Source organism: Phacochoerus africanus, chromosome 14, assembly GCF_016906955.1.
Source record: "Phacochoerus africanus isolate WHEZ1 chromosome 14, ROS_Pafr_v1, whole genome shotgun sequence".
NCBI classification, from domain to species: Eukaryota; Metazoa; Chordata; class Mammalia; order Artiodactyla; family Suidae; genus Phacochoerus; species Phacochoerus africanus.
Window position 1 is genome coordinate 34632587 of NC_062557.1, and position 13185 is coordinate 34645771.

A 13185-nucleotide genomic window follows, 5' to 3' on the forward strand; every position below is an offset into this window, starting at 1 on the left:
GTCAGCGCTGTCCATAAGCCGTGACCAAGAACCAAATGGCACTTAGAATCTACCTGAGCAGGACCCGTGGGGGTGACCTCTACTCTCAAAGGCAGCAGTTCTATCACCGTACTAAGGAGGGCAACTGGAGAGGCGGGATCTGCAAGGACTCCCTGGAGGTTCCGGAGGAGGAAAGCTGTTGTAGGGGTGGGAGCCCTGAGAGCCTGACCCAACAACCCTGCGACTCACACAACCCTGGGACTTCGGGGGAGGGGTATGGTCAGGCAAGAAGGGCCTATGACTACAGAAAAAGAATCCAAGGAAGGTTCTGGTAGCTCCGACTGGCTCCACTCAAGTCCGAAAGGCCAACAGCCAAGGGCTGGGGTTGGGTAGCCTAGCCTGCATCTGTCCGATGAGTCAGACCAGGTAAGGCCTCATTCACGTCCCTCTTCCTGGTAAGACAAAAAACCTCAGAGACCTTGAAAACCAAGATGTGCCCCTCAGGAAACTCCCTCGTGGCCCCATACCAAGAACTGGACCATCAGAGGTCTGAGGAGATGCGCCCTCTGAGAGGGAGGGGCTGGCCAGCCAAGGCTGTCGAGTTGAGAGCAGTCGGTCCTCCCTGGGGGAGCAAAGCACCTGCCCCAGAAGTTTCGACATCAGGCACCACTGACATCCCGCATCAGCTCAGCTGGGTGGGGCCAGCTGATCAGCTGCAACTAAAACTGGGTGGGTATCTCTCGGTCTCTGCGTGAAATGGAAAATTCTGCGCTCATTAGGTCCCGTGCCACGGACTTCCCGCCCTCAGGAAAGGGATTCGCCCATAATGTCAATACCTTTAAAAAGTCCTGCTAAGGGCAAAACAGAAAGCACAGGGTGTTTTGGCCCAAGTTGCCAGACTTCGGTGTGGCTCAAGTATGGCTACTTTGATTCAAAAAGGAGATCTGCACGGACAGAGAACAGATTTGGGGTTCTCAGGGGGAGAGGGAGTGGGTGGGGAAGCGGGACTGGGAGTTTGGGGTTAGTAGATGCAGACAGTTACATATGGAAGAGATAAACAAGGGCCTGTGGTAGAGCACAGGGAGCGAGCGTCGATATCCTGAGATAAATCATAATGGAAAAGAATATAAAAAGGATGTATAGGAGTTCCCATCGTGGCTCAGTGGATTAAGAACCTGACACGGTGTCCACGAGGATGTGGCCCCAGCCTCGCTCAGTGGGTTAAGGATCGAGCATTGCCACAAGCTGCGCTGGAGGTCACAGATGTGGCTTGGATCTGGAGTTGCTATGGCTGTGATGCAGGCTGGTAGTGGCAGCTCCAATTCGACCCCTAGCCCAGGAACTTCCATATGCCATGGGTGCGACCATAAAATAAAAGAAAAATAATAAATAATAACTTTAATAAAAAGTTTAAAAATAAAGAATAAAAAGGACAGATATATAACTCGATCACTTTGCTGTACAGCCGAAATTAACACAACATTATAAACCAACTATGCATCAATTAAAAAATAACTCTCGGAGTTCCCACTGTGGCTCAGCCATTAATGAACCCGACTGGTATCCATGAGGACCCAGGTTCGATCCCTGGCCTTGCTCAGTGGGTTAAGGATCCAGTGTTGCCATGAGCTGTGCTGTAGGTCACAGATGTGGCTCGGATCTGCTGTTCCTGTGGCTGTGGTATAGGCCGGCAGCTGTAGCTCCGGTTCAACCCCTAGCCTGAGAACCTCCATATGCTGCGGGTGCAGCCCTCATAACACCAAACAAACAAACAAAAGACAAAAACAAAAACAAAAAAACCCTCTCAAAAAAAGGATAAGAATTCCTTTAAGAAAAGAAATTCATCATAATAAACCACCTGAATGCTGTTATTTCCTCTTAGAATCATTACTGTAGACCCTGTAAGTAACAAAATAACAACAGACACAGGCTAATTATCCTGGCCATGCTTCAGTCGTAATCTGAGGCCCATTCACTGGAACCCTGAATTCTGTACATTTAATCAGACCTTCACGGGGCCTTGTGTACAAGTGATCACAGCTGAGACAAAGAACCCCAGGTGGTCAGAGACTGTGACCAGCAGGGCCATGGAGTATCTTCTGTGTTGAGCATCCCTTACCAATTTCATCCAGCAGCTCCTGAGACGGTGGTGGTAGCTCATCAATGTGATGCTGCGAGATGGCTTCTACGAGTTCTTAAAAAAGATAAAGGCAAAGTGACTTAACACCTTCCTGGACCTGAGCTAACGTGCTAGGCTGCCACATGGACTTGACTCAGGATTTCTCAATGATGAAACAAGCTAAGACAGGGAGAGAGCCTCGTACATCAACCGTGCTGAGACCTCATATGTGAATAGCGTTACTCTCCCCTTTACTCCGGACGCTTTCCTCCATCACACGTCACCCCAGTACTACGGGATCTGTGCCCCTCCCCAAGGATACCCTGGTGAGGTACAAATTCTTACTAAGATGCTGGGGGGTCCAATTTTGACCAAGGCTGCGGGAGGGACATGGAAGCACTAGACCCATCAAACAAAACCCGAAGTGGGAGGTCTTTCTCTAGAGATTATCAGTCCAGGGGATAGAGGGGAGAGACCATACTTTGGGCCTTCACCTAAGGGCTCAATTACAACATTAACCAAAACCCCTCAGCATGGTTCACAAAATCCCTACCTCCCCCAAGGGAAATTCTAAGAGCTGTACCAGACACAAGACAGTAAGACTAATGGAGCAAAGGCAATTATGCCTCAAGAGCTGTTAATACTCTCATACCCTTTTGATTTGGAAACTGTGTTTGGTTTTTTTTTTGTCTTTTTGCCTTTTCTAGGGCCGATTCCTGCAGCTTATGGAGGTTCCCAGGCTGTGGCCTACGCCACAGCCACAGCAACGCCAGATCCTTAACCCGCTGAGCAAGGCCAGGGATCGAACCCGCAACCTCGTGGTTCCTAGTCGGATTCATTAACCACTGCACCATGATAGGAACTCCTGGAAACTGTCTTCTAAGACTCTTTCCTAAGGAAAAAATAAGTGGTTCAGATAAAAAATTTTTGGACAAGGAGCAAAAACTGGAAAACAACATAAATCTTCAATGTAAGGGCAGGGTTAAGCAACATATGTAGAATGGACTATTATGCAGCCATCACTTTATTTACAAATAATTTTTACTGACAAGTGGAAATCCTGAAATATATCATCAAAGGAAAAAAGCAGGCTGGAGCTAATATACTATATGATCTCAACTATGTTTAAAAAACACATATTTTTTGGAGTTCCTGTCGTGGCGAAGCGGAAACGAATCTGACTGGGAACCATGAGGTTGAGGGTTCGATCCCTGGCCTCACTCAGTGGGTTAAAGATCTGGCATGGCTGTGAGCTGTGGTGTAGGTCGCAGATGCACTCAGGTCTGGTATTGCTGTGGCTGAGGCGCAGGCCGGCAGCTATAGCTCCGATTAGACCCCTAGCCTGGGAACCTCCATATGCCTCAGGTGTGGCCCTCAAAAAGACAAAAGACAAAAAAAAAACAAAAACAAAAACATATTTTTGGTGTATTTTTAGAAATATAAAAAAGATACGCACTGAAATACTATGAGAGCTGAAAGAATGGTGGTGGTTTCTTTTTTAAGCTCTTCTTTACTCTCCAAGTTTTCTATAATGAGTATGTTTCACTTCTACAGTCAGAGGGGAAATAGCATTTTTGTTTGAATCCACTATATCATCAAAGACGGGAAGTCTCCCTTAAACTGGCTTACCATTAGGAACTTGTATTTTTTTTTTTTTTGTCTTTTTGCCATTTCTTGGGCCGCTCCCACGGCATATGGAGATTCCCAGGCTAGGGGTCCAATCGGAGCCATAGCCACCAGCCTACACCAGAGCCACAGCAACGCAGGATCAGAGCCGAGTCTGCAACCTGCACCACAGCTCATGGCAACGTCAGATCGTTAACCCACTGAGCAAGGCCAATGATCGAACCCGCAACCTCATGGTTCCTAGTCGGATTTGTTAACACTGTGCCACTATGGGAACTCCAGGAACTTGTATTTTAAACTCAGGGTATCTTTCTGGAGTTCTCCTGTGGCTCAGCGGGTTAAGGATCTAGTGCTGTCACTGCACCAGTTCGAGTCACTGCTGTGATGCAAGCTAAATCCCTGGCCGGGGAAATTTGCACATGCCTCAGGTGTGGCCAAAAAACAAAACAAAACAAAACAACACGGGGTACCTTTTGGCAGGCTCCTTCTCTGGGTGGCATGAGATGATGTGTCAGGCTCCTTGGCAATGCTGGAGGAACCAGCCCAAGTAAATGCAGGCAATCTTTTCTACAAGGAAGACATAAACATGGTCACGGACACGTCCTGTTCTACAAAGGCCGTCCAGCTCCATCATTTCCAAGTCAGAGCTTGGGTGTCACTGATGGTGGAACCCATCTGGTTTGCTGATTGAGTCAAATTCATTCAAATGTTACCTCCTCTTGGAAGCCCTCCCCCTGCCTTTGCCTTCGAAGCACTCATTTCCTTTTCTGTGTTACATCCTGCCAGTCTTACTCACTAGGCGGTGAGCTCCTTCAGGGTAGGGACTTTCTTACTCATATTTGGACGCCTAGAAGAGGGCCTGGCATAGTGCCCAGCACTTAGAACCTGCCCCACTAACAGTGCGTTGAATAAGAGCATAACGATCTTTATTTCCCTACTTCAGAGGGAGACCTCTTGAGTGAAATGCCTGAAGAAGATGACAGGCAATTTTTCACTGAGGGGACAAAGCAAATAATCAATCTGCCTATAGAATGGTCAGGTTTTTAATGAATAATACCAACGAACTTTTTTTTTCTTTTGTTTTTTAGCTGTTGTTGTTGTTGTTGTTTTATGGCAGCACCTGTGGCACATGGAGGTTCCCAGGCTAGGGGTCCAATTGGAGCGATAGCTGCTGGCCTACACCACAGCCACAGCAACGCCAGATCTGAGCCACGTCTGTGACCTACACCACAGCTCACAGCCACTCTGGATTCTTAACCCACTGAGCGAGGCCAGGGATCGAACCTTCGTCCTCATGGTTACTAGTCAGATTCGTTTCCACTGAGCCATGACGAGAACTCCAGAACATGTTTTCTTGAAGAGACTACACGTATGAAATATGAGGGCATGAGAAGGAAAAAACAAACAAATAGCAGGAGTAGGGGAAGGAGGCAAGAAGATACATTAAAAGTTTTTACTGGCAGGTCCTGTTGTGGCGCAGCAGAAATGAATCCGACTAGTATCCATGAGGATGCGGGTTCAATCCCTAGCCTCGCTCAGTGGGTTAAGGATCTGGTGTTGCTGCAAGCTGTGGCGTAGGTCACAGACGCGACTCAGATCCCGTGTTGCTGCGACTGTGGCATAGGCTGGCAGCTGTAGCTCTGATTCAACCCCTAGCCAGGGAACCTCCATATGCCATGGGTGCGGCCCTAAAAAGTAAATGAAAGAAAGAAAGAGAGAGAGAGAAAGAGGAGAGGAAGGGAGGGAGGGAGGGAAAGAAGGAAGGAAGAAAGAAAGAGAGGAAGAGAACAATGAAGAAGAAAGTAGCATCATAAGCTATGGCAAAGGCCATTTCTCTCTGGCTGAAGTGAAACAGCCAAAAATGATCTTGGAGGAAAAAGCGGCACCGGGATACATTCTCCCATACAGACTCAGAGAGGAGTCCCAGGGAAGTCTGGAGCGGACCCAGCTGACTCCCTGCTTTCTTTGTAAAACGGATCTGGAGAAACCCTGGGCTTTTGGATCCCTTAGGCCTTTGGACCCACTCTGTGAGTGTGCAATGCAGAGTCGGTATACTCACGAGATTAGTCTGTCTTGACAGGAGAGCTTCAGGGGAAGTAAGAAGGGAATCTAGGCTCTTGGCTTTCTCTTGGACAGTTGTGAATTTATCAGGCAAAGTTTCAATAGATTCTTGACTGTTCCAGCACGAGGTAGACCCTGTTTTAACCTGAAATGTGATACTTTCAAGACAGTCCTTATACTGACTAGCAGCCGAAGAAATTGACCCTGTTGTGGTAAAGAGGGCAGTTAGTTTCTGAATCCTTTCTATCATTTATAAACAATAATAACCCTGCCAAAAAACTCTATACCTGTAGCAGGGATTCACCAAATTATCAGTAACTGAAATAACCACTGATCTGAGACACAGCCCCTCAAAAATGATAGTCCCTCAACTTGGCCATCAAAATAATGGGTGATTATTTGAACTACAAATATACTGGCAAGAGGGCACAAGAGAGGATTTTTTTTTTTTTGTCTTTTTAGTGCTGCACCCAAGGCATATGGAGGTTGCCAGGCTAGGGGTCAAATCGGAGCTGTAGCCGCTGGCCTACACCACAGCCACAGCAACTCAGGATCCGAGCCGGGTCTTCAACCTACACCACAGCTCATGGCAACAATGCCGGATCCTTAACCCACAGATTGAGGCCAGGGATCGAACCTCCATCCTCATGGATGCTAGTCAGATTCATTTCCGCTGAGCCATGATGGGAATTCTGAGAGAGAATATTTGATGCTGGCTGTATGCAGCTGTAGGACTCAGAACCATGTATGCTTAAGTACAAGGTACTGTTTTAAGTTACAAACGCTAGAGAATCCAATGCATCTGCACTAAAGTCAGTGGTGCTCGGAGTACAATGTAGACTCTGTATTTGTGTGTCTCCACTGCTAAAGTAAAAAATCTCCCAGAGCTGCTTCATCCCCACCACCACCGCTACGTGGCCCCTTCAGCTCCGGCCCTAAAGAAAGCCCTCTGCACCGGCAGAAAACACCCACGAGTCTGCTCCTGAAGCCTGGCTTCCCCTCGTCCTCTCACAGAACGTCCTCCCCGCAAGAGATTACCTGGGCTGAGCGGGGTGCTGACACTAGTGGGTGCGTGGTTTGTTTTGGGTGTTTTGCACGTGGCTTCCTTAAAAGAACCGTCTTGTTCACAGGAGATACTAGACAGGTCCTGAATGTCTGTCAATGATCTGAAGGATGAAAAGCACAGAGCAATTGGAAGGTGTTTAGGGAATTCAAACACTATTTTCCTAAGAGGTAGTTTTAAAGGATACCCCTGACAAAAATCTTGATTTGGCAAGAGGCCAAAATCAAAGACTATCTTAGAATATCCCTAAGATATCTATAATATATTTAAGATATCTTAAAGAGAATATTAGAGGATAGCTTTAAGAAAAGATACCAACTTTAAACATATCTTGGCAGCTAAAAATAAATTTCATAGCTGAAAAGTATATTCATGTAGGAAAACAGATTTATTCTACCTCAAGAATAAACTCATATATATATATTTTTCATTTTTGGTCGCTCCACAGCACATGGAGCTTGATCCATGGGCCAGGGATCAGATCTGAGCTGCAGTCTCAACCTAAGCTGAAGCTGCAGCAACACTGGATCCTCAACCCACTGTGCCCGGCCGGGGATCAAACCGGCATCCTAGTGCTCACATGACACCACCAATCCCGCTGTGCCATAGCGGGAACTCCTAAACCTGTATTATTGTTATCACTGTATTTCCTTGATTGTAACATGCTATTTATTTATTTATTTTATTGGCTGCGCCTGAAGCATGCAGAATTTCCCGGGGCCAGAGATCAAACCCACGCCACAGGAGTGAAAATGCCAGATCGTTAACTTGCTGAGCCACCAGGGAACTCCCAGATGCTGTTAATTTAGATCACATCATCACGACAGCCAACAGAAGAAACAGGCTCACATTAAATGTGCATGCAAAAATGGGAAAAACAGAGTCTCTTACAAACAAGGAAACCTTATTCCCCTAAAATTAAGACTTTGAACAGAACTCTTAGACAGTCTTTGGTGGCCATACATGTCTTTCTCTTTCATTTCCTTTGGTGACTCCTTTAATGTCTCCTCTTGTTTATCTTCAGTACTGCAAGAGAGAAAGTGAGAAACTTACATAAATCCCCCATCATCAGGGCGCAGTAACGTGATACAAGGGGCCAGGTATTGGCCCAGTGTGAGAAGCAGTGGGAAGGGTGCTAATAAGCTCAGAAGTGAAAAGTGAGGGTTCTGATCCTAGCTCTGCTACTGACTAGCAACATATTCTCAGGCGTGTCTGGGCCTCCGTTTCCTCTCCAGAGACTGAATACATACTCTCCAAGGTCACCCAATCTGAAATCAGCCAGTGATGCTACTGGCTGAGCAGGCTCCTGAGGAAATCAACAGAGCTCAGGAACTTTGCTGGGGATGGAGGCTGGAGCACCGGCACAGCCACGGGGCCTAACCAACCGTGAGATAGTTTCCTGGGATTGAGTATCAGGAGAGGTCAGGAGAGGCTTGTGCCAAAGAAATGTCCAGAAATGAACTCTGAAGATGGAGAGGAGCAGGGCAGCAGGACTGCCCTCAGCTGCTGGCCCAAAGGAGGCCCTGCTGGTCCTTGGTCCTTCCTGGAATCCTTCATCTGGACCCTCACTATCGTGTGTGCCTCCCTGGCCGTGGTCCTCTCCTTCCCCGCTGGCTCCACTGACGACCACTGGATCCTGGACGAGGACCTCCTTTTGGGCTGTGGCACGTCTGCACCGCATCCCGCCAGACTGGGCCCTACTGCCTCAGACACCTGAGTCAGGCCCACACGCCTGGGCTGGCCTGGGGCATGGCGCTGGCCTGCAGCATGGTCACCCTGGCTCTGGTGGTCGCTGTCCTGGCTTGGAGCTCCTCGTGGCGTCCCAGCTGTGTCCCTCCACTCATGGCACAAGTGGGCCACAGGCTGTGTCCTCTTCCTCATCTCTTTCATTCTCTCCTCCGGGTGCTCCTAAGCTTCACAGTCACGCTCACTGGCCTCGCCGTGATGCTCTGGAGCGTGTTCATTCCCCCTCCTGCTTCTGCCTGAACACCATCAGTGCCCCCACGTCAACAGCATCACCCACCCCTGGGGCCAGGCTATGAAGTTTCAGGCCCCCTTCCAAGGACACTGAATTCTACCAGAAAGTGTGGTCAAGATGGGACTCTTCCAACATGTAACCTTGAAACCAACACCTCTTAGCCTTTGAGTAAAAGGCTGAGTGGCGGGGGCCCAGGGGCCTTTGCACCAGGTGGGTGTCTCAGTGCCACCAGCTATATCAGCTTAGCTAAGTTATTAGGATACTGATTTTACAAGAAGAAATATATTTTTTAAAAAGGAGTTCCCACTCTGGTGTGGTAGGTTAAGGATCTCACTGTAGCAGCTCAGGTCACTGTGGAGGCGGGGGTTTGATTCCTGGTCTGGAGCTGTGGGTTAAGGATTCGGTGTTGCCACAACTGTGGCACAGGTCATAGTTGTGGCTCACATTCAAACCCAGGCCCAGGAACTTCCATATGTTGAGGGTGTGGACGAAAAGAAAAAGAATTCTGAAGACAAACTTGACCTGCTTCTAATTTAACCAATATTTAAAATTGAATATTGAGGAGTTCCTGTGGCTCAGCAGAACCAAATCTGACTAGCATCCATGAGGGCACAAGTTCAATCCCTGGCCTTGCTCAGTGGGTTAAAGATCTGGTGTTGCTGCGAGCTGTGGTGTTGGTCACAGACACGCCTCAGATGCTGAGTTGCTACGGCTGTGGTGCAGACCAGCGGCTACAGCTGTGATTCGACCTCTAGCCTGGGAACCTCCATATGCCGTGGATTCAGCCCTAAAAAGCAAAAAAAAAAAAAAAAATCAAAGGACTTCTCTTGTGGCACATTGGCTTATGGATCCATTGTTGACATTGGGGCAGCTTGGGTCACTGCTGTGGCATGGGTTCAAGCCCTGGCCCGGGAACTTCCATATACTGTGGTTGCAGCAAGGCAAACAAAACGAAACAAAGTTAAAAATCTGAAATTAAAAAGTAAATTAAAAAGGAAAGGAGGCACAAAGATGTAGTCTCCCTCAGCCTGGATTTCTGATAGACGGTTATAGCACAGAACATTCCTGACCAACACATGATGGACATGGAACATGAGTACAAGATAAATTTTTGTTGTTTTAAGTCACTAAAACCTGGGAGTTGTTTGTTACGTAGCATAATCTAGCCTATTGTGACTGGTATAAGTACTGTGCAACCTTAGGAAAAAATACTTTAACTTTACAAACTTTGCTTTTCATATTTGCATAATTAGAGAATTGTTATATAAATTATATCTGACAAAACAGAGTACCTGGCATATGGTAGCTACTTAGGAAAACTAGCTATAATTACTACAGAAAGGAAATTGAGGCCCAGAAAGGGGAAAGGAAAGTCAATGTTACTGTGCACCAGGCCCTCAGCATCTATTATTAGTTTTTTAATTAAACTTTTCATCTTGAGATAACTATGTATATTCAACATGCAGAGAGAGTGTGTGTATATGGGGGGGGGCAGGTGTTGGGTTGTACTCGGGGCATACAGAAGTTCCTAGGCCAGGGATTGAACCCTTGTCATGGCAGTGACAATGCCAGATCCTTAACCCACTGAGCCACCAGGGAATTCCAACATGCAATTTTAAGAAATACACTTTACCCAGTTTCCCTTGATGGTAACATCTTGCAAATCTATAGAACAATATCACAGCCAAGATATCGATATTGAAATGATCAAGATACAGAACATTTCCAACACAAGGACCCCTCACGTTGCCTTTTTTTTTTTTTTTTTTGCTTTCTAGGGCCACACCCGTGGCATGGAAGTTCCTAGGCTAGGAGTCAAATCAGAGCTACAGCTGCCAGCCTATGTCACAGCCACAGCAACTCAGGATCTCAGCCGATTCTGAGATATACACCACAGCCCATGGCAACGCCAGACTCCGACCCACTGAGCGAGGCCAGGGATTGAACCCTCGTCCTCAGGGATACTAGTCAGATTTGTTTCCGCTGCACCACTACAGGAACTCCTCTTATCGCTATTCTTTAATTGGGGAGCTAGAGGAGAAGGGTTGAGAAATCTGACCAAGGTCATGCAATTAGAAAAGCAGAGTCAGGATCTGAATACAGATAATGACTCCTTTTCACAACTCCTCATGCTTCTGCTGAACAAGTCCTGACAAAGCGAAGCTGCTCAAAGTTTATTGTTATAACATGGTGGCCATTATATACGAAGACGACAAACAAATACAGGGCATTATCACCATTTAACAATACTTCCAGGAATCCAAAACTGTGAATAAAATAATAGCATATACCTTTGTATAGGTTGGAATTGAGACCTGGTCAAAATTTCAGCATTCTTTCCAAGGCTTCTTCTCATTTGGAACATTTCTTCATCTAAAAGAACAAGGTAAATGCATTTTTAGTGACTTTTTGCCAACTCAGATTATAATTTTCATTCCCTAGAATTTTCCTTGGTCTGGTCCAGAATGAGAAATAATCTTCTGGACCAAACAAAGTGCTTCCTAACTGGGTTTGGATAGAGTACTGCGGAAGAGATTTCTGCTCTGAAAGTTTATTTTCCTTGCTCAGAGGGGAGAACTATATTCTGACACTCCGAATACAATCAAGCCATTTACTGGCCTTTCTGTTATAACTGCACGGTTATTTCTGGAGACAAATGTTGTTTTGTCTTTTCAGGAAGGCGAACTGACCTGGTTCCTGTCAACAGACACCAGGGGGCGTTGAAACCAAGAACCGTTTGTTCACGAAAGATTCCAAACAGAAAAGACCATTAGCTGGGCATTCCCCGAGTGCTAACTGTGTCTCTTGGCCACCAAACCCTCCTTCAACAGTGGGGGTGGGGTCGCGAGTGCTAAGGAGCGAATTCAACTGTCTCTGCTCTCGCTGGCATCAAGCATGGGCAATTCCTCCTCCCCTCTTCTCGGGAAGACACTTTCGCAGACTTCTGGCCACACAGGGCCGGTATCCCTTTTCTTTCCCACTGTTAAACTGCTCTGGTTTATAAAGAAGGAGGCAGAGACACCAGCCTGCCCTGTTGGCAAATGCCCATGATCCCCCTGCCACTCTTTAGGTCCAGAAGGGAGTCTGGTAGGCAGTGGGAGGCCCACCATGACAGTGCCGTCTTAAGCAGAAGCCAAGACACTTTGAACCCCCACTGGTGCAGAAGCAGTGAGGTTCTTCTTGCCATCCTCTTACAAAGGGCAAGGCCTTAGAAAGCATAAACAAATCCCCCCCCCTTTTTTTTTTTTGGTCTTTTTAGGGTTGCGCCCACAGCATATGGAAGTTCCCAGGCCAGGGGTTGAATCAGAGCTGTAGTCACTGGCCTATGCCCCAGCCACAGCAATGCCAGATCCGAGCCACATCTTCGACCTACACCATAGCTCATGGCAACACTGGATCCTTAGCCCACTGAGCAAGGCCAGGGATCGAACCTGTGTCCTCATGGATGCTAGTCAGATTCGTTTCCACTGAGTTACAACAGGAACTCCACAAATTCCTAACAAGATCAATTTAGAGCTGGAGGGGAACTTAGAGATTTTTAGAGTCTGTCCTTCTGCTTTATTTTATATGAGGGGAAAGTGGGGCACTGAGGGGAAGTGACCTGCCGCGGTCATGCAGGAAAAAAAAAGTGGCAGAACTGGGCTTGGAACCCAGCATGTATCCCCGTTACCGCTGTTGCACGGCCTGGTGTGGAGAGAGAGGATATATATCAGAACCCTAGTGGAAAAGGGGGAAGAAGGGCTGAAGGAGGAGACAAGCAGAAATCAGGTTTCTATATGTACTTCCGACGTCTGTATCCAACGAGCCCTGTTTTCCGACTTTCCTGCCCCATAACTGCTCTATCCTAGGCAACCCCCTTCCAGACACAAGTGAAGTGGTCATGCACAGGCCAGGCTCACACACAAAGTGATCATGGTTCAGGATCCACAGAGAGAATCAGCTGCCAGAGACCCAGGTCTGGAAACTTTAAATACATACTGTCCTGAGAATTTAAGTCTTCATATAAAAGCTTACAGCTTAAAATGCTTGCGACTATGGAGTTCCCATCGTGGCGCAACAGAAAACAAATCCGACTAGGAATCATGAGGTTGGGGGTTCGACCCCTGGCCTCGCTCAGTGGGTTAAGGATCCGGGGTTGCCATGAGCTGTGGTGTGTGTAACAGATGTGGCTCCGATCTGGCACTGCTGTGGCGTAGGCTGGCAGCTGTGGCTCCAATTCAACTCCCAGTCTGGGAACCTCCATATGCACTGCAGGTACAGCCCTAAAAAGGCAAACACACACACACACACACACACACACACACACACACACACACACACACACACACAATGCTTCTGAATGGAAGCTGGAGTGTGCAG

At 47.3% G+C, this 13185-nt stretch overlaps 1 protein-coding gene across 4 annotated transcripts in view; it reads right to left on the minus strand.

Moving 5' to 3' along the window:
- The window catches only part of TEX14 (testis expressed 14, intercellular bridge forming factor), an 85519-nt gene that overhangs the window by 13543 nt on the left and 58791 nt on the right, over positions 1-13185 (minus strand). For all 4 annotated transcript variants that reach the window (XM_047757980.1, XM_047757979.1, XM_047757977.1 and 1 more), the window contains 6 exons: positions 11118-11199; positions 7812-7874; positions 6824-6951; positions 5784-5989; positions 4195-4291; positions 2099-2173 (listed from right to left, as the gene is read on the minus strand). In XM_047757980.1, the coding sequence (XP_047613936.1) occupies positions 2099-2173; positions 4195-4291; positions 5784-5989; positions 6824-6951; positions 7812-7874; positions 11118-11199 (651 nt within the window). The remainder of the gene's footprint in view (positions 1-2098; positions 2174-4194; positions 4292-5783; positions 5990-6823; positions 6952-7811; positions 7875-11117; positions 11200-13185) is intronic.